The 22,445-nt window shown below is 44.3% G+C and overlaps 1 protein-coding gene across 1 annotated transcript in view; it reads left to right on the forward strand.

Annotated features, from left to right (window-relative positions):
• lpar1 (lysophosphatidic acid receptor 1) overlaps positions 1-22,445 on the forward strand; it is a 39,704-nt gene that overhangs the window by 12,219 nt on the left and 5,040 nt on the right. The window contains 2 exon segments of the mRNA XM_048259634.1: positions 9,972-10,624; positions 10,626-10,734. Of these exon segments, the coding sequence (XP_048115591.1) occupies positions 9,989-10,624; positions 10,626-10,734 (745 nt within the window). The 5' untranslated portion in view covers positions 9,972-9,988.

Raw genomic sequence — 22,445 nt, forward strand, 5'->3', positions numbered from 1 at the left:
GCTTGAGTCCTGAGTTTGTGTGTCTGTACAACAGACCCACAGAGGCCTCACATAGATGCAGGTTTAGAGAGGGAGATGGTTCACCAGACCAGAGCACACACAGATGGCTTTTAGATTTGTTTATTGTAGTGCACAGCAGTTGACTGACGTTTCGACACTTTTGTGTCTGCGTCAGAGTTTGGGGGCAGCTGTGGCCTACTGGTTAGTGCTTCAGACTTGGAACCGGAGTGTTGCCGGTTTGAACCCTGACCAGTAGGCACGGCTGAAGTGCCCTTGAGCAAGGCACCTAACCCCTCACTGCTCCCCGAGCGCCGCTGTAGCAGGCAGCTCACTGCGCTGGGATAGGTGTGTGCTTCACCTCACTGTGTGTTCACTGTGTGCTGAGTGTGTTTCACTAATTCACGGATTGGGATAAATGCAGAGACCAAATTTCCCTCACAGGATCAAAAGAGTATATATACTTATACTCCCATAAAAGCCATCTCTGTGTGCTCCGGTGAGCCTTCTCCCTCTCCACTTGAGCGGTCCTCTCCCGTGAAGCACCAGAAGAGAATTCACAAGCGTGGTGGAACTACCTTTTTTTGAGATACAGGTGCAGATACAGAGATGGACCTCCTCCTCCCAGTTCAGCTATTACTTGTAGCCTTCAGGGGGATATCCCTGGGCTCAGCTATGTCTTGAGTTTGTGTGCCTGACTGTAGCAGATAAGAGTTGACCCACAGAGGTCTTGCATAGATACAGGTGTAGTTTTGTGTACTATATATGTAAGATCAGGACCATGTAAAGCACAGTGCTGTAAGGCATTTTATTATTGTTACATTACATTACATTTGGCTGATGCATTTTTAGCCAAAGCGACTAACAACATGGTAAACAGTTTAAGTTTTAAAGCAATTCTCAACAATTTTAGGACAATTTAAAAAACGGTAGAGTACAGTAAGAATAAGTGCATCAGTGAGTGCTGTTTTTAACAGTTACGTGTCAGTTTCAGACGGCTGGTGAGTGCTAGGATCAGCAAGACTTGTTGTAAGTGGTGCTATGAGAGGAGATGTTCTCTAAAGAGCTAAGTCTTCAGGAGTTTTTTGAAAATGGAGAGGGATGTCCCTGAACTGGCAGTATGTTCCACCAACGAGGAACAACAGATGAAAAAAGTTTGGATTGGCCTGAGCGTACCGGTGGTAGAGCTAGACGTCGTTCGTCTGAGGAGTGCAGCAGTCTAGAGGTAGCATATGTCTGTATGAGGGCATTCAAGTAGGCAGGAGCAGAACCGGAGACTACTTTGTATGCAAGCGTTAGAGCCTTGAATTTGATGCGGGCCGCCATAGGTAGCCAGTGTAGCTGGATGAGCAGCGGGGTAACGTGCCCTTTTGGGTTGGTTGTAGACCAGGCGTGCCGCCGCGTTCTGGATCATCTGAAGGGGTTTCACTGCGCAGGCTGGGAGACTTGTCAGGAGGGCGTTGCAGTAGTCGAGTCGTGAGATGACTATTGCCTGAACCAGAAGTTGGGTAGCATCTTGAGTCAAGTAAGTCCTGATTTTCCGTATGTTGTAGAGTGCGAAACGGCATGACCTGGCGACTTGGGGAACATGATCTGAGAAGTTTAGTTGGTTGTCGAGAACAACTCCTAGATTCCTTGCAGTCCTGGTAGGTGAAACAGACAGGGAGTCAAATTTGATGTTGATGTCGTGGTGTATGGTAGGTTTAGCTGGAAGGACCAGCAGTTCAGTCCTTGAGAGGTTCAGCTGGAGGTGGTGTGCCTTCATCCATGTAGCTATGTCAGAGAGGCAATCCGAAATCCATGCTGAAACCAAGGGGTCATTAGGTGGAAAGGACAGATAGAGCTGTGTGTCGTCTGCATAGCAGTGGTATGAGAAGCCATGCGAACGAATAATCTGTCCCAAGGAGGTGGTGTAGATAGCAAAGAGAAGGGGGCCCAGCACTGAGCCCTGGGGGACCCCTGTGGTGAGATGGTGAGGTGCAGATAGCTGACCAAGCCATGATACGTTAAACGGCGTCCTGTGAGGTGGGATTCAAACCAGGAGAGAGCAGAACCGGAGATTCCCATGTTAGCGCAGTATAGAGAAGGATCACGGTGATTAACCATGTCAAAGGCAGCCGATAAGTCAAGCAGAATAAGTACTGATGACCGAGCGTTCGCCCTGGCTTCTTTTAAGGCTTCTGTTACAGACAGCAGAGCCGTTTCGGTAGAGTGGCCGCTTTTGAACCCAGACTGATTTGGATTCAGAAGGTTGTTCTGTGAAAGGAAGTCAGAGACCTGTTTGGAGACTGCTCGTTCAATGCCTTTAGAAAGGAAAAGCAGGAGTGAGACAGGGCGGTAGTTCTCGACTTGAGCAGGGTTGAGAGAAGCTTTCTTAAGTAACGGTGTTACCCGGGCCATTTTGAACGCTGTTGGAAATGTGCCGGAGATTAGCGAGGCATTGATCACATGTGTGATAGCTGGTGCGATGGTCGGGCTGATGGACTGAAGTAGGCTCGTGGGTATAGGGTCCAGTGAGCATGTGGTAGGACGGCTACATGTCAGGAGTCTAGATACTTCACTCTCGGAGAGAGGCGCGAATGCTGAAAAAGATGTTCCAGCAGCCCCTTAGAGGTTGTAGGAGTGCGGTATCTGAGTCAGATGCGTTGTGTGGGCATGTAGAGAATTGACTGCTGATTGCCGCCACTTTGTTTGTTAAAAATGCATGGAGCACACTGACCAGCGGCCATCAGCAGATTTCTTATTCGCTATGGTTCAGCAGTGGAACAGCTGGAGTGGCAGCGTCACATTAAAGCCAAATAATTTGAGCATTGAATTGGTTCAACTTTCAAAGCATAATGGAAGGCTCATCAATTGTCAGTTTAGGTATTAGAATGTAGACCGTTTATGTAACCTAGTAACAAGATAGAACTTATTATGGTCTGAGCGTTGTGTTAGCTTTTCCGCTGCCACTTTGTTATTTCTAATGTGATCCCCGTCTAAAAGAATTACCCCTTTATCTCACACATTTGCTTCCTGTTTGCTGATGACATCACAGTCTGTGGGGCCTCTGAGTGAATTAAGGGGCCGTTTACACGACGCCGGTTTTTGTGAAACCGGTGAGGTTTTGTTAATGGTTACGCCTTGCGTGTACACGACGCTGGCAGTTTAGGAGACTGAAACCGATGCGATTGAAACATGTGAAACGATAGTTTCGTGTAAAATGCAGTAAGCTAATGTTTAACTAAGTTAAGCTAACGTGTGCTTCTTATCTTAGCCACAAAAGGCTGATAGGCTACATTGTGCACATAAATCATGACAGGGGAAAGAAAAAACATTTTAATATGATAAATAAATGGTTTGGTTTGTTTTGACAAGCAGTGTGTCAGGTTGAGTGCCATGGCTGAGTTGAGAGGTGGGGCTACGTTGTCATAAAATTGCCGGCTTCGCACCTACAGGCGTCTACACAGCAAAAGTTAGCCGGCGGTTTCAAAAATTCCCACTTCGGAAGCCGGTTTCAAAAACTATCGGTTTCAGTCTCCTAAACTGCCGGCGTCGTGTACACGCAAGGCGTAACCGTTAACAAAACCTCACTGGTTTCACAAAAACCGGCGTCGTGTAAACGGCCCCTAACACACACTCATTTTCATACACATGCGCGAGCCCAGTTCCCTAACCACTGACTGTCTTTCCTTTAAAGAGCTGATCCTCTCCGGCCTCTCTGATTCTGGGTCATTGTAGTGCAGTCATAGTGTTAGTTCGATCATCAGAAGAAAAGTTCAAAAGTCACTCAAAGTGAACGTGTCAGCAGGGAAATTATGCTTTTCTCCTTGCCAAATATTTTGGACTATACATCTCCTGTCAAGCAACAGACACTAAAGTAACACAAAACTAGCAGAGAGTGTTCCATGTAAATGTAAATGTAGAGAGAGAGGGAGGGGGAGTACTTAGAAAAAACAATTTCATTGCTCTTAATAATGACGGGAGTATGGCAGTATTTTCAAAGATCAAATGTGTGATCTTGCTTATCTTATCCTTGGATGGGTGGCTGAAATGCTGAGATGTCATACTAAATTTCCAGTGGATTATATAAAACCGCCAAGTTATAAGTCTCCAGTGGATTATATAAAACCACAAGTTATTGATGAGTGCAAGAGTCCTTATCAATGTGGCAGGTATCAGAAACACCTGAGTGTGGTGTAGAACCGAGATCAGGACCGGACCAAGGTGAGATCCAGGGTTGGAAGTAGTTTTACATTCTTGCCGGTACTACGACTGCAACCTTCACTTCATATTGTTCACCTCTTTTCTGAACATCTGTAGACCTTTTAGTTGAGCTTTGAGTGTGCACTTTCCCCCCATCTCTTATGGGGGAAAGTGCACTGTGTGCATCGAAAACTGTCCAACTCACCTAAATAGGCTATATTTTTTCTGATTAAAAAAATAAATGTGGCATTCCCCAATTTCTTAAATGTAGTTTCTCAACACACTTCTCTTTCTTTTTGCATGGCTTCATGTTACCTTTCCAAATAAAATGTAGTTTGTTTCAGTCTGCCACTGATATTTCTCTATGTGAATGAAGATAGCCTAGTCATTCGTTCATTGGTTGCGCTTACTGTAGCGCTTTTGTTTTGAGTTGGATGCTCTCATAGACAGTTAACCTATCCTTGATGCATGGATCTAATCGGAGGAAGCATAGACAGAAAGTTAGCGTGCCAAAGGCATATGTCTCGTTAGGGACTGATATGTGTCAATTGTGTGAGTCCAGCCCTGTTTTCGGCAGGCAGCTGCTCATCTGTCTTTCCGGTACTGCGTACTACCACTGAATCTTGTTACGAAATACAGAACTGTACCGGCCTGCTCTCACCCCTGGTCAGATCTACTGGAGAGTCAGTCAGGTGTCATCATGGGTCTCTCTCTCCTCACAGATCTCACTGAATCTAGTTTTTATTCATCTCATCAAACTCTCATCAGAATACAACTACGCCTTCATTATACAGCTAAAGAATTGAATGTTTATCTAAATGCTATGACAACATGCTATGACTTCTTCCTGCCATCTAAGTGCATGCATGTCAGATATAGAACCTGTTATCTGCAGTTCATAACAAGGTGTTTGAACACAGAGGTGTGAAACCACTATTTATATAATTATCTGGTTGGAGTTTGAGCGCTTGTGCACAGACCACATACCCTCCAAACTGACATAGGTGATACCACTTGAGTTTCTTGAATTTCCCCTTGGGGATCAATAAAGTATCTATCTATCTATCTATCTATCAATCTATCTATCTATCTATCTATCTATCTATCTATCTATCTATCTCTGCACTGTGGCAAGGATGCAACTTCACTCTAGCCATAGGCTGCAAAGCTAGCAAGCAGAGACAGATGGGCCAATTATAGAAATAGTGGTTTCACACCTCTACTTTTTAAATTCACACCACATGTTCCTCTTTTGTTTGATATTAGTGTGTTATAGATATGAGTGTGTTTGTAGTCGCTTCCTGGACCCTAAACCCCTAGCCTGGGTTTTCCCATGCTGCCTTATGCTCGCAATCTTATTCACGCTGCTAGGCAGCCTGGATTCCATGGACTTTGTTTTCACCTCAACGAAGGAACCAATCACAGAACGGAGGGGGGACAGAAAGACGATGACAACATACCGAAGCAGTTATGAGCTACGTACAGATGCATTTGATAGACATTCCCAGCGCCCAAAAAAACCGCTCTGGGCATTCGTAAACCACGTTTCAAATACGAGAAAATGTATTTGTAGTTCCCAGACCCCATCTTAATGAGATGAGCTTTGGTGTTAGCCAGGCTAACAAACCCCTACAAATGTGTCCTTTCAAATATTATTTATGAAGCAAATACTGGCTCGGTTGGTAAATATTGTTCTCGTTGGTTGCCAGAGGGGTAGCAGTGTTAGACTTGGTAGTTTATCTTTCCAATCCAGCTTTGAAAATATCATGCCACTGTTTTTGACATCTGACATTCACTTAGCTTAGACAGAGACTTTCTAATGAGGAGACACAGCACTCAAAAAAATCTCCATAGAAATGCATGGGGTTAGTTTATAACGCCAATATGGCAGTTGTCTTCACATATTCCGCCCCTTCCGCGGCAAAAAAGTCGACATGTGAATACATCGTGCCAATCATGTGTTGTGATCTCACCGCTGGAGCAAGGTTGGTGTGGTAAGGCCTTGCACGGGTGCATTTCTGCTGAAATAGATGCCCGATAAGTGCCCAAAAAGCGTTGCAATATGGCCGCCGAGTGGAGGGACGTGCCTAAAAGGACTTTGGCTTAGATAGCAGGAAGAAGTCATAACATTTAGATGAACATTTATGTCTTTAGCTGTATAATTACAGTGCAACTGTATTCTGATGATAGCCACACCCGTGAATCATCTCCATCGTCAAATCAAATTCACTGAATGAAGGAAAGTGGCCAATCAGATTTGCTGTCATTACTGCAAGCTCATAATCCAATCATAGCCGGCAATGCTTGCTGTGGTGTTAGAGTTTCCTTGTTTGTGATGTGAGTTTGATTAAATCTTGTCATAAAGCAAACAACATTATTGTATTGCATTGTGTAAATCATCCCTGGATGCCTTGTTGGTTTCCCCTCTGGACTCCCACCTCTTGTAGTGGTTAATCAGGTGCTAGCCACGCGCACGACTATGAGAATATCATGTTTTGGGAGCTCACAGCACCAAGGTTGCAGCTCTGATTGATTCTTGAGGAGTCAAAGCACAGAGCCTAGCGTGTAGAGGAACATCATTAGTGTATTAATCATGTGTCCATTGCTTGTACTGTTCCTTGCTTTGCCAAACAAGTGTCTGATACTTGACAGTACTGATTAGTTCATAGAATTCCATTTATTATTGAGTTCTTTTCCCTCTCATTCTAGAGACACTCCGCACACAGTAGTCTGGTTCTTTTATATGGCTATGTTCACGTTTATGTTTATGGTATTTGAGAGATGCTTTTGTCCAAAGTGACTTACAATATATAAACACTAGATTAGTTAAAAATGATTGTTTCAAATAAGCAGGCATATTTACAGTACATGTGTGTGTGTGTGCGCGTGTGTGTGTGTGTGCGCGTGTGTGTGTGTGTGTGCGCGCACGCTGCTTATGATGCACTAGTTTCCCCTCAGACTTCATGTCTATAACTCCCATCAGCTGGTGCAGTGACAGAGTGACAGGCTCTTCCTGTGCTGTGGGGTGGTGTGGAGGCTTCTGGCCTCCTCCATCAGGATGGGCTTTTGTGATAATGCTAAACTGCAGCCCCACCACACTGGGAGCAGGGTGGTCTTGTCAGCGTACGATATGAGAAAGTGTTTCTTTTCTCTAACGGCTCCTTTCAGTGGCGGCAGAGGGGAGGAAGTCTGTGTGTGTGTGTGTGTGTGTGTGTGTGGAGGGGGGTGGGGGGTCTCCTGCACAGGAGTGCTTTTGTTTGGTGGGCTTTTTGGCACGGTGAGATCAGAGCACTGAGGGGTGATGATAAAACGCACGCTCACAATGACAGGATCTGTCTCGCGTGCACTGCAGACTGCCCGGGGTGCCACACACATGCTTAAAGCCCACCGAGGGTCCGCTCACTCTCACCCCCAGACCCTCTCAGCACAGCAAGGCAATCAGCAACAACTTTTAGCATACCGTAGCACATATCAGGGTCAAATTTATTTTAGTAAATTATGAGGGGTTAAAAAGTACTTCTATTATTAGAATGGGTATCATTCGCAAAAAGCTATTTGTGTGCTCTAGTCCTTCAGTCATCTGAAGTCAAATCACACAGTCATACTTCATATACTTCACATATTAATGTTTCTGAATTGTGTTGTGTGATATTCCTTCATTGAGACTGGGATACCTTATCCCACCCAGAAGTCTCCTCCTTTTCCACAGCCCTGCCCTGTCTAAGTGCCCCAGATATGGCCCTTTGTGGTCTATTAGCAGGAAAGCCCTCGCCTCAACAATCAGCATTTGACAGCAGCAACAAACAGAGCCGGAGAGTTGAGCTGCATTCAGCTGTAGCAGACACACAGACCCACAAGCCCACAGGGAACAATGGGCTCTGTTCAGGGGCCAGGAGCCTGGCTGGTACCAAACCAGTGAGCCAGCGCACAAACGTAAACATTTGTTTACAGTCACAAATGTCAACAATTGTTTATAGACACAGTCCTCCTCTGCTTGTGTCCAATGCATGAGTCAAGTCAAGTGAAGTCAAGTTTATTTATATTGCGGATTTCATACACAGGGATCATTCAATGTGCTTCACATAAACAAAAGCAAAGAGTAATAGTACATAAAAGCATAAAAATGCAATAGTTTTTAAAAAATAGGTTAAAAAGTAAAGTACATAATATAAGTACATAATATAAGAGTAATTAATGAGGTTTTTATTGTTATATATATATATAATTCTCCCCCTGTGTCCTAAGGTCAATAAACTCTCCACAGAACTTTTGTGATGTTAGTCTTATTTATTTATTTGATATATTTATTTATTTTATTTATATGACACATTAATGGGTACTGTTTAACATTAGTGTGTCAAACAAATTCCGACACACACTGCTTACTACAATAATCAAAACCATTTTCACACAATAAATATTCAAGGTTGACGGTAAGGTAGAAGGTAAAAATCTGTTTTTATTTACTTTATTGAATGAGATAATTTGTAAATGGGAGCAGAGAGTGAGTGTGTGTGTTTGTGTGTGTGTGTGTGTGTGTGTGTGGTGCTTCATCATCCCTCCCTTTGAAGGGGTTAACTTTCTGCCCCAGTCGCTTGCTCTGGACTCTCTCTCTCTCTCTCTCTCTGAGGCCCTGTTTCCTGTGCTGGGTGTTTGGGAGGGGAGAATCGGCCAATTCAGATGCAGCAGAGGGTGTGTGTGTGTGTGTGTGTGGAGGGGGGTGTATGCTGCTGCACAGGACAGGAGTGAGTCATGGTGTGTGTGTGTGCTGGGCAGTGCGGAGCAGAGAGCGAGAAGAGCCGTGCAGGCCCTTCGCTACACAGAGCGTGAGTGTTAGGGCTGCCCTGTGCACACACCCATGCCGCTCCAGCAAATAGAATAGCTCAGTTTGGCTTGCTGCTCTCCGTTTTTTTTTTTTTTTTTTAAAAACAAGGTAAAGAAAGCACCAGTGTAAATAGTGTTTAAATCCCCCCTGGTTGTGAAGGCTGTGGCGTATCAGGCTAGGGTGAGGTCACACCTCGAGCTGGAAAAAGACAGAGGTTGTTTTTTAACAGCAGGACATTCAGTAGGCCAGTTGTGAGTTTGGTCATCAACACACCATCTGTTTCCCTCTTGCACAGCACATACATACATATATACACATACAAACATACTCTGATTCATGAGAGTCTTAACAGGCACCCATACCAATGTTTCCATAAATATGATTGACATAGTCTTTGTGGTCCTGGTCATTTGGATTTGATTAGTTGGATTTCTGAATTCAGCGTATGAGGGAAATGCCATTTATCCCTCTTGAGGAAAAAGAGAGAATAATTCATGTTTGATTTGACGAGTTCCATGAGGAAACGGAATTGTGTTTGAGGAAGCTTGCTAAAGTCTGTACTTAAGAATTGGCCATTGTTGGAAAACAGTTTCAAGAAGTACACTAGTTCCATGAAATTGATGAAAATTAAGATCCATGAAATTAATGAATCTGCTTAAGGTAATATAAGACAGATGAGATTCATTTTGATCTTAAATTAATCTTTCAAGTGATCACTTTAATTATCAAAGGTTTTACCCCACCATCTTTGAACAGATAGATCATTATTTCTTGTGGGGTATTCCAGTAGTTAAGAACTGCCCCTTCAAACCTCAGGAGCCTAGAAGTCCCTTAAGAGAACTCTGCATCAGACACACTGACAGCTCTCCAAGTCTGATGTACATACTGCTATAGAGGAAAGGGCATCAGGCTGAAACGCTGACCAAACTCTGACCACTTGCTCCTCATCTATTCTCTTCCTCAGATTCTTGACCCTTCAAGATGGACGTAGAGGATGGCCAGTGTTACTACAATGAGACCATCGCCTTCTTCTACAACCGCAGCGGCAAGTACCTGGCCCAGAACTGGAATGCGGTCAGCACGCTGGTTATGGGTCTGGGTATCACAGTCTGCATATTCATCATGCTGGCCAACCTCCTGGTCATGGTCGCCATCTACGTCAACCGGCGTTTCCACTTCCCGATCTACTACCTGATGGCCAACCTGGCCGCGGCCGACTTCTTCGCCGGGCTGGCCTACTTCTACCTGATGTTCAACACGGGCCCCAACACGCGGCGACTGACCGTCAGCACGTGGCTGCTGCGGCAGGGTCTGATCGACACGAGCCTGACGGCGTCGGTGGCCAACCTCCTGGCCATCGCCATCGAGCGCCACATCACGGTCTTCCGCATGCAGCTGCACACGCGCATGAGTAACCGGCGCGTGGTGGTGGTCATCGTCATTATCTGGACCATGTCCATCGTCATGGGCGCCATCCCCAGCGTGGGCTGGAACTGCATCTGCCAGGTCAGCACCTGCTCCAACATGGCTCCGCTCTACAGCAACTCCTACCTGATCTTCTGGGCCATCTTCAACCTGGTCACCTTTGTGGTGATGGTGGTGCTGTACGCCCACATCTTTTGTGTACGTGCGCCAGCGCACCATGCGCATGTCCCGGCACAGCTCCGGGCCTCGGCGGAACCGCGACACCATGATGAGCCTGCTAAAAACGGTCGTCATCGTTTTAGGTGAGTCAAATCGCTCTGGGGATCATGAGGATGAGTTACACGGTGTGCTAACTGCATGTGACAAAAGCGAGTGAGTGAGTGAGTAACAGCAACAAAATCAGGCTGATAACTTTGTTTTCAGTCAGAATGTCCCCCCTGGGTGTGACGCGACACTGTGCAGGACAACGTGGCACAACAATTTGAGCTTTTGTTGGATGTCCTGTTTCTGTTCTCTCTCAGTAACTTACGTTGAAATGTTTTTTTGGGCCAAGGAACACCACACAATAGAATTGGCATATTAAATGGATTCAGTGTGGACTAAGAGCAATCAGTACTAAGGAACAGTCTGGCAATCACATGCACTTAGGAAAAGCTGCTGGTGTTCTGAAAATCATGAGGATTGCTCTGGGTGAGGTAGTGCTCTGGAAATAATAAAGATTGTTCCGGGTGAGGTATTCAGGTATTCAGAGATTTCCGTAGAATTTAGAAAACAGTGTCTGTTTTTTTCCTTTTGTCATCTGGCCTCTACGGTGTTCAGATACAGATACAAATTAACTCAAAATATCAAATGTCAAATTATGTCCGGTGCTTCTGGTCACTCTGATGATTGATAATGGTACCACAGGTCGATGGGAAAAGAAAAAAGTTTCCCCGATCTGGAAATGTGGTATAATTGCGCATAGAGGCCTACAATTAGGGGGTAGTTGTATGAGCACTCATTCAATTTGCGCGCATCTGTGCGAGAGAAAGTAAAACCACTTGAGCTGCACAGATAACGTTGGCTGGCTAAGAGGTAACATTCTTTAATACAATGAAGTGAATTTCTGCAACTATCCTTAAAGAACAGAACATAGAGACAGGATAATCCACTTAATAGCATTGAGCATTGTATTTAGTCGGATTTGAATAGAACATGCCGAAAAACCAAATTATTCTTCCTATTTAATACATGTCTCCAGATCAGTGATATACATTGTAAATAGTATTGTAGCTTACTATATTTTGGGGATATAACCATTTGAAAAAGGCTGCAATAAAGACCATTACACGCAGCAATACCTTTATTGTGAGATCTCTCATTTCAAATGTGTCTATTGTCACTCACATGTCAATGTTTGGTTCAGTGAAATTCAGTTTGTCGAGTTGACACCACACATGTTGAGCTCAGTTTAAACCACAGCGCTAGCAGTGCTTTGCATTTCCTTTATTGTGAGAAGAGCAGAAATGATGAAGCACAGCACGCCAACCTGTGTGTGAGAATGTCTCTTATCAGTCGCCTGGCTCTTCCTGAGCTGCGGAAGGTCAGCGAGACTTCTCTCTCACACAGGATCTCACGAGTCAGCCAAAGCAGCTTTGACACCATCGTACGTGCGCCATATCTTCCCACCTGAAATTCAGGCCCTGGTGTTAAGCAATGTGCTGCTTTATCAGATTTATCACAAAATGGATGCTCACATGAGGGGTTACACAGCAACATTATTTTGTGTCATGTTGTCAGAGTCAGTGAGTTCATGAATACAAAGATAACCACATTTGATTCAGCAAGCATGGGTAGGAAGTGTCATTTTATGTTTTCACTTGCGTTTACAGTTCAAGTATCAGTAGTGGTGATGGAGGCCCTCCGTCAATGAGAGAATACCAGGCATTTTTCCTTTCCTTTGTATGAGCTGCACTTGGGAGAAGAGCACCCACACACACACACACACACACACACACACACACACACACACCTTCTCCCACTCTGTGTGTGTGGTGAGTCCCAGGCTAGCAGCAAGTGGCCTTCACCTACCAAAATACTCCATAGCTCAGAATAAGGACTGCATGATAGCTACCTAGGAGCCATCGCAGATAGCAAACTTGGAAGTCACAGCAAGGCAAGACAAGGGAAAGGGACTTGGACTTGGACTTATATGGCTTTGTGTAATCTGTAACCACAACAACACTTTACATTTATATAGACCCTTTCAACAATAAAAACAAAAAACATTTGAAAAAAAAAAAACAGCTTGAACGTTCTATTTGGGCCCCAATCTACTTCCTCTGCATTAAGATAACATATGGAATGTTAAAAAGGAAGTCTTGTGGGGCCAACTATGATGCTGAGAATGGAACTCTCTTGAAAGGGTCTATAGCGCTTTTCTCAACACTTAAAGCACTTCACATGGAAAGGGGGACCTCACTAACCACCACCAATGTGTAGCACCCACCTGGTGATGCACGGCAGCCATTATGTGCCAGAACGCTCACCAGTGTAGTCCAGTGTTGCAGCAGACATGCTGTAATCCAGACCTCCAAATCCAAATCTACCGCATCTTTTGAACGTCACATTGGAACAAAGTTCAGCGCTGTGGCCCCACGCAGCTCAGTCTCAGAGCCGGCTGCTGCGTGTTTAGGATGAGATCTGGTCAGTGAGACGCAGAAGTGCCAGGCTGAGTTTACAAGGCAAAGTGTTCCTCTGAGTGTACGCAGGAACCAATTCCACAGAACCAGTTGGTTCCCAGGGCGCAGACTTAACAGGGAGTTGGAATTTGAAAACGTAAACGTTTTTGAAATGTTTCTTTTCACACGCACACTTCAACGACAAGTCGGCAGTGTTTACACAGCCGCCGCCACCGCTCCGACGCCCTCGCCCTCTCCTCCAGACAAAGCGCCCGTTGACTTCCTTAGCTCTCCGCAGCTGAGAGCCGCTCTGCAGAGCGTGCCGCGGCAGCCCCTGTGTCGTTGTCGTCATCTCAGCGGCTGACCCCTGCCTCAGTGCCCCTCTGCAGAAAGAAGCCCAGTCAGAGGACGCCACCTCCGGCCCCCTTGGTCCTCCATGTGGCACAGGAAACAGTGCTGTTGTTGTTTAGACAATTGGGGGCCTGAGGTGCAGTGGAGTGGAGTGGAGGGGAGGGGAGGGGAGAGTGGAGGAAAGACAAGGAGAGTTGGCAATCAGGCAGGAGCGTCTTGGAGAGGCAGATGAGGGTTTTCTTGCCCATTAGCCCAGAACTTGTCAAGAAATGTTTAGTTTAGTGTATTTGTCAGGATCTGGACCGGACTGATGATTTTGTGCCACCCTGGTGGCCATTTTGTGTATTGTCCTGTGTTTGTTTTTGCCTGTTCCCCATGTGCTTTGTGTTTACCTGCCTGTTACCTGTCTGCTGTCATGTGACTGTTTCCACCCCTTTTCCCTTATTTGGTCTGTGCTTCCTGTCTTGTTAGTTTTCCCTCGTTTCTGCTTCCACACCCGTTCCCCGTTATTTTCTCGTTGGTTTTGTCCAGTCCTCTGTCTTTCTGTTAATTGATCTGTGTATTTCTACCCCCCTGTTTCTTTGTTGGTTTGTCTCTCTGTTTTGTCTAGTCCAAGTCCTGTGTGTGTGTGTGTGTGTGTGTGTGTGTGTGTGTGTCCTGTCTGAGTGTCGTGTCTGAGTGTCGTGTCTGAACGAGTGTTGCGCGTGGGTCCACTGTCCCTGACAGTATTTTAGTTTAGCCTAGTATTTTACACGCCCCAAAATGATGACATGCAGCACAAACATCAGTCAACAGCTGACAGATCCAATCCAGAATCAGGCCTTGTGCAGACCAGATCCAATCCAGATGGAGAGAAACAATCTCAGCTGCATTCTGGAACCCTGTTCTGGGCTCTGGAACCCTGATTTGGGTGATCCGGGCTCTAATCTGGTCAGGAACCCTGTCTGTTCTAGGGTCTGATCTGTTCAGAGTTCTGGAATCCTGTTCTGGGCTGTGAGCTGTTCTGGGCTCTGATCTGTTCCAGGTTAGGGGTCGGAACCCTGTACTGGGCTGTAGGCTGTTCTGGGTTCTTCTCTGTTCTCTCTCCAATCAAAGGCAGCCCCTGCGGGTTGCGCTGGAGTTTACGAGCCAAAGGATCTGAGAGATTTCTCCCATCTGACGCTCTACAGCTCCGCAGTGGCTCAGCTGAAACTGATGCAACTGCCTTACAGACTATCCATCTTCTTTTTGTTATTAGTGCATGGCGTTTTGAACTCGAGCAGTGCAGGACTGACTCCGTGTACGACTCAGGTTGACTGAATCAGTGAAATAAATGTACATTTTTGTCACTGATATTAAGAACAGTAGTGACTGATTTTCATTTAGAACTTTTTTCACACCCTGTATGATGTCACCCATCACTTTTTCTGTGCTCCTCTTGAGTGATGCAAGCAGTGTATTGTTTTCAATTTAGTTTTGAAATGTTGAAACTTTTCACCCGTAAGCCTTTTGCTGACATGCTTTATGCTAGCTCTATCGGACTTGTAAAGCTTGTCTTGCTCAGCCCAGAGGAAGTTTGTCCGTAGCAGAGAAATGGACAAATGGAATTTCCATACTGGCTTTACACAGGGTCAACTTTACTTCCTGTCACTGACCCCACCATGCCACCATATTTGATTTCCATGCTGTCGCTGCTATCTTAACCAGGAGCCGTGGGCTAGCGAGCGCGTCGGCGCTCTGGAGGAAGTGAGGGAGAGAGGTGGAGATGTCTGTCCCTACCTCACATCTGCTGGACAGATGACGCAAGCCTGCGGCCTCTCTCAGGAGAATGTCAAATGAGCTATTCCTGATTTCTCCCGGGAAGCACTATCAGAGATGGAAAATACCACAGTCAGCCCATCTGCCCTGGCTATCTGCCCCCAGCTCTTAGCATCACTTCTGTTTTGTTTGTTTGTTTGTTGAACTGTCTGATAGTGTTTTCTGACAGCTCTCCTTAGCAATGTGTTCCCTGCTGAAATACAAATAGGCTTGTCTTGTGGCCTTGATACTGCCTGTTTTAAATGAATCACCAGTGGCAGACTTGACTGTATGCCAAGACTGGACAAGACCTAGTTGAAGGTTATAATATGACTTGACTATATTGTTTTTTCTTATCATGGTGACAGAACTGAGAAGCCTTTTCAACCAAACGTGATTGAGAAAGCCCTGAGATCCCTTATCCTTTTTTCCGATCTGGTTGTATCCGATCTGCAACCAAAAGACAGTGAAATGAGATCAAATTAATGTGGACAGTTTGAAATGGCTTGGAAGCCGGGCAACTCACAATCACCTCATTCACTCGTCCTTTTGCTTTCTGCCTGGAAGTCAGTGAGAGAGGGGGTGTTACTCTGAATGATCTCACAAAACAGCTCTGTGTCCGCTAATGTGCAGAGCGAGAATTGCTCATCATCGAAATAATTCATCGAAAATTGCTGCGAAAACAAGGTCTGCATGTCAAATGCAGAACAAATGGACTTGGTCCTGTAGCCAGTGCGTTGATCCAGGCGTTTGCGTAAAACCATGCAAGGCATGTGTTTAGCAGCGTCACAGGTGCCGAAATCTTACAGGGGTTCATACCCACCCCCACCCAATCCCCCAACCCCCCTTCTCCACATGTCTGCATAGTTGAGAATAAAAAAAAAAGACATTCTCTCACCGAAATGGCCCGCATGCCTGTGAGGACTTAACAAGCAAAGACAGTTGTTTGTTATGGAATGTCTGACTTTCAAGGATCAAGTTCAACAGCCCCATGAGCTGTTATGACCCCTGATAATGCCCTGTGAGTCATCCTTCGATTAATCAAAATTTTATAACGACCAAGCCCTCTGTCCCTTTTTATGAAGTCAGCGCTGAGACTGTCACTCTGTGTGTGTGTGTGTGTGTGTGTGTGTGTGTGTGTGTGTGTGTGTCACGTGCTCCCAGGGCAGTTCCAGCTTCATCATCACACCACAACACACTCATGACAGGACAACATGGCTATCGCCTGCGACAAAAAATAGCAACGCTAGCTCAATATTTTCATCCACACCCTGTTCCTCTCTCTCCCTCTCTCTCTCTCTCTCTCTCTCTCTCTCTCTCTCTCTCTCTCTCTCTCTTTCTGGTCTCTGAGAGGACACGGTGGAAAGAACAACTCGCAGTGCTGTCGAGGACTTTCTGAAAACAAGTGTGTGTGTGTGTGTGTGTGTGTGTGTGTGTGTGTGTGTGTGTTCTGGAAACCACCGCGAGGCTAGTTAACAGCATGGCTTTTTTAACTGTCATTTCTCCAGTCTGGTCTGGCACCGGCCACAGATAAAGAAACGTCCACTACGGAAAAAAAAAGCTGACCAGCAGCACAGTACAGCACAGCACAGCACTGCTGGTGGTGGTTCTGTGGTCAATGTCTGCTCTTTCTCCCACGGAAAAAAAAGGAGTGAAGACATTATTATTTGTTGGTTCAGTAAATGGGCTCTGTGTTCATGGGCATTACCAGCAAGCATTCCCCTTGTCCCTCCACATGGGAGTTGTGCTCATGCAAGCGGCCTTTGAGCAGTAATGGCCACAGGGTCTAATTGTGCAAGGTGACCCAAGAGGAAGTCATAAATCGGAATCCTGTTTGGAGTCAGCGCAGCGCTTTGAGTGGGTGCCAGTTTAAATACCCCAAGTTGAAGTCGGCACAGTACAGAGCAGATTTTGCTGTTCGGGGATCTTAAGTACACTGGACAGCATTGTTTGCTCCCTATTGGCGCTGAAGAAAACCTTTCAGCTTCTTTTTCTCCCTCATTTCTCAACATCTATCCCCCGTCCGTGCACTACCTTCATTATTTTCTCTGAACAAAATGGTGCACTTCTCTTGCCACAAAATGGTGTGTTTACTCTGATGAAGTGTAGCATGTGCCATGTTTCAAATTGGAATTAAATTGTGCAACTTAAAAAGTCATCATCGTGCACGAAATTTGTTCTTTCACACAACTAGTGCCAAGCCATGTCACTCTTGGATAATCTATTCATCTTCCTTGTCATAAAATAACAATTGTTTATATTTCTGCAGCGCACAATTCCCTTCACCACATGTGTTTGTGGGGAGATCATTTGTGAGGGCGAGAATTATAGTACGAGATGAGGCCGAGTCTCATGACACTTGTCAAAGGAAATGTTTCAAATTAGCTGTTAAACCAGAGGCCAACTGGAAAATATATGTTTGGTCTCGAGGTTTCTTTTCTCTTCCATGTGGGATATCGGCTCTTACCACAAATGTGCACTATCACTTTTGGGGGGGAAGTCATTTTTTTTGCAAGGCGTCTCTGGGCGCTCATGGGAAAGAGGCGGTCCATTACAGGGACTCATGCGGGCAGGGTTGGGGGTTAACTTAATTACCCCCAGTCATTGTTACAGGAACCTCGTGGAGAAGCCCGAAGAAGAGCTTTTATTACGCGGCTCTGGTGTCACTTTCAGGATGTTGAACCAAAGTAAACTGAAATGTCATTTGTGATGTATCCTTAAGTGTTTTCCATTTCCGAGATCAAAACGGTGCATTTGTTTGGGGGGTGATAACAAATTATACAGTAATCTGTAACTCTGGTGGCAAATTTATTTTTGTTTGAGCCTTTTACTGTAATGCCCATATTTCCTGTCCTCTGTCTTCCCATGCAGTGAAATACTGGTGTAATGTAGTCAGGAGATGACCTGAGATACACTCTGATAAGTCTCAAGTTCATATTGTAGCGCATGTTGTTTTGATTTATAGCTAATGCTTATATGTGATCTTGTATATCGGCACTGATCTCCCAGATAAACACACCTGATCCAGATTATCTGTTACACAAATTATTTTGATCCCATATATATCAAAAAAGAAACAAATTGCCCTCTTGTAAGCTAGTATGATCCCAAACAAAACTCCATACACTGTTCAAATGTGTTCACCACACGACAATTTCACCAAAATCCTTCTTTTACATGAATTGCTGTTGTGTTTTATGAATTAGGGAATTGTGTAGTGCTGTCTGTGTGACCCGTTTGAATATTATATGGCCGCTCTAAGCCTCAGACATTTGCCTTGTCATTATTTTGATTTAGGCTGTAGTTGTACATTCTGTGTGAACACAGGGTGATCCATGATGTTTTTTTTATCATTGTTTGTTACTGCTTGTAGACATATTTTTGGATGCTGCATTTTGTAAACAGCTGTCTTATCATGGCCTCCTGTTCCAAATTAGCCATTTGCGCTGTTCCCACAGAATCGGCGCACTACGGTGCATCATTCTCATAGTCTACTGCTTAATTTGGATCCCACAGCAAAGCCGCTGGAGAGAACAGTGGTGAATGAAGTCCTCGCCTCCATCCCTTATTTTATATAGGGGCAAGAAGTGCGCTCAGGGGAATCTAGCGTAAAGACAGAGAGCAAAGCAAACACGTGGACAGGGCGCTGGGATTGCTGTAGGAAATTAAAGCCCCCCACCCCTCCCCTCCCTCTCTCCTTGTAAGACTCCAGAGCACCTAAAAGTTAGCTTTGAACAGCTGCCCTCCCCCCTCACCTTGCCTGACTTGCTCGGGAGATGGGGGGAAACGTTGTGGAAAGGCCATGTTGCTAGCAGCTTATTGGGTTTATCTAACTCCTGAGAGTCGCCACATAGCTTTCAAGTGATGTAAAGCGTGCGAGAACAGCTGTGTTCGCTAATAAAAAGCAGAGCCCTCACAAATATCTGCTCTTGTACAAAATAACTTTTGTAGCCAAAATATTTATCCCCCTTCTGACCGACTGGAGATGAGAGCAGTGTCGTGCGGGTAATAAGACCGATATTGTTATGAGTCGATCAACATGTTTTTTTTTTCACAACGATAAAAGTAAAGCAGAGGAGAGAAACACAATTCTGTCAGTTTGGCCGTAACCTTTTGAACAGTCATTTCAGTTCTTCGCTTGCCAAGCTCCGTTTCCATTCTCCGATGTGTTGATAAAGGCCAAAGTCCCGTTTATGTGATGTTTTGACAGGGCCACAGGGTCTGGGATTAGAGTGGGATTGTTTTGGACGTTTCTACTCATCGTAACATATGTTATTTAAGTTTGGCACGACCAGAGTGAGTATGTCATTTCTTGGTTTTTGACGGAGGGTGGGGGCAGAGTGGGAGTGTCAGAATAAATACCATTCAGACCTTCCCAGAGCTGACAAATATGCCTGTTCATAATGCTATCTAGAGGGACTTTACAGACATATAAGACTTTTATTATACATTAATACTGTATATCTGCTGCAGTGTTCTCAGCGTATCCCAGCTTTTCGATTTGTAGATTTTCACGTGCATTTGCTGCACCATATATTACCTCTTCAACATGGAGTATTGGGTAACACTTTACTTGAAGGTATCTACATAAGAGTGACATGATACTGTCATGAACCCTAACCCTAACCCCTAACCCTAACTTGTCATGACAAAAAACAAATGACACTTAATGACAGAAGCGTTGTCATAAACGTCTATGACTTTATAATGTTTATAATGTGTATAATGTTTATGACACATTCATGACAGTGTCATGTCACTCCTATGTAGATACCTTTAAGTAAAGTGTAACCGAGTTTTGTATGCAGGGTAGGAATTTCACAGCGGCCACGACGGCCATGGCAGTCATTGCCCCTTGCGTTGGCCATGATGCCCCTTTGAAAATCAAAGGTTACAGGCCACTGTGGCCTTGGTGCCCCGTTCTTTCAATATTCTGCTTTGCGTCCGTCTAATAGTGATTTTTATTTAGCCTATGGCCTGTCAAAATAATTTTAGCATTCACAGCGCAAATTAATTCAGTCTTACCAGAGCCCGTTATTAGACATTCTCTGGTCTTAAACAGTGGAGAAAATTACATGGCAAGAAAGAAAGTGCATCCAAATTCACCCATTCTTCTCAGTTGAAATACTCGCGATCGCAAAGTAGCCTACTCATCACACAGACACATGTATCACATCACGAAAGAGCTTTTTCTCAGCTTTTAAACGATTTTAGCCGCTAATTGCTGTGGTGAACGGTTCGCGAGAAAAGTAAAAAATATGATTAAATTCATAACTTCTACATAAGGTTCTGCGCCCATCTCCCTACCCATTCATCCGGTGGAATACTTCACAAACCCTTCGTTCAACACATGACAAACCATATATCAGAATAAACAGCAGACCTTACTGAACACAAAGACCAGCAGTCTCCTGTACAGTTAGCCGTTCCAGAGTATTCCGTTTTAACTTTGCAGCAAGGTCTACATTCACCAACTTTCGTCTTTAGGTTTCAAAATGTGTTTAAATTGTTCTACATGATTTCATAACAGGCCAAATACAAAATAAATGTTACAAATATTGCCTAGATATCGGTAAATATTCAAATCAGAGTACAGCTGACTAAGAGTTTGTGAAAGGAGCCTTAATGATCACAAAATGCTAAGCAGGGTATTTGAGTTTCTTAAAGCTGAGCTGTGCCTAAATTGTTCAATACATGATTTCATAACAGGCCAAATATAAAATAAATGTTAAATATAGCCTAGATATCTGTAAATATTAGATGATCAGATGATTTACAGTTCTATTTAATATGTCATGTTTCATGTCTTTGTAATGTTTCATACAGTGATACAGGTCTACTGCTGTGAAGAAGCTAAATACAGCTTTGATCATTTTTATAGCCTACTACTGTATAGTTAACTTTGGCTTTGGTGCCCTGACATGTGGCCTTTGTGCCCCCACCAAATATGCCCAACTGAAGGCCAAGTGGCCTTGCCCCTAAAATGGTGAAATTCCAAGCCTGATTGTATGTGTCGGAATTATTGATGTTCAAAGCTTTAAATACTGAAGTACTTCTCGTCTGATCTCTATATCTGGGCTTGTATTGTTTAGATGAAATGATGTCATCTGTAATGCTGAAGTCTTTTTGGTAACACTTTAAGGTAAGGGTACATGAATTAGCATGAATTCATGCATGAATTAATTCATGATTTATGTATTACTTTATGTATTACATGATTTATGTACTCCTTAATATCTCATGAATCATCAAGAATTGACATGAGTTAATAGTCTGTCATTCGTGACCTCATACATGAACAGCACTTCACCTAAAGTATTAAGTACGGTGGGCACATCATTATGAGTTATGATTTATTAAGCATGATCATGATTATTTCTTTTTCTGCCAAAAATGTGGTCATCACTGCTCAAATTCTGATTTGAACACAACTTTGCAGTTTTCTAAACACATGCCATTATTCACCACTTTAATTCAGGGGCCACAAACATAATGAACTCTTGAGAAAGTAACCTTAAATTCATGTAATCATTATGATCATGCTTAAGAAATCATATATCATAATGATGTACCCATCGTACCTAATGCCTTATGTGTTGTTAATGCATGAGGTCATGAATAGGAGACTATGAACTCATGTTAATTCCTGATTATTCATATGATATTATATCATATTATATTATATGCAGGTAGCCTACGTGAGCGGTAGAATGAGCGGGAGAAAGAGTTGGTAAGCCAGTTAGCGATAGGTTGGCCATACTTCGAATTTAGGCCGCACATATGGATTTTAAAAGCCCTGTCCGGCGTCCTGCGCAGCCTCAAGCCGGACGCTCATTTGTCCTCCTATTTGGAGTTGCTCTCGGCATCTAAAATCTTTGCTCCGACGCAGCATCGTTTCACAAACTATGGACGCGAAGACTGCTGGTCAAATTATGCGCAGTGCTTCTGTCACTCGTCTGATAATTTGCTGCGCAATTTATGAAGGAACCACGGACTGACAGAAAAAGAAAACAAACGTTTTCGCAATCAGGAGGAAATACTGTACATGTTAAGTTGATCTGTTTGCATCTTTCCAGCGTGTGTTGCTGGCCTAGCCTAGGGAAGAAAATATATGTCTAAGTTATAATACCTAATATCTGTCAGCAGCTTGCTTGCCAGCGTTTCCCAGTAGGTCTACTTCGCAAAAGCTGTGAAATATCCGCATAATTTTTGAATGTCGGCGACTG

Source organism: Alosa alosa, chromosome 12 (assembly GCF_017589495.1).
Source record: "Alosa alosa isolate M-15738 ecotype Scorff River chromosome 12, AALO_Geno_1.1, whole genome shotgun sequence".
Classification (NCBI taxonomy): Eukaryota; Metazoa; Chordata; class Actinopteri; order Clupeiformes; family Clupeidae; genus Alosa; species Alosa alosa.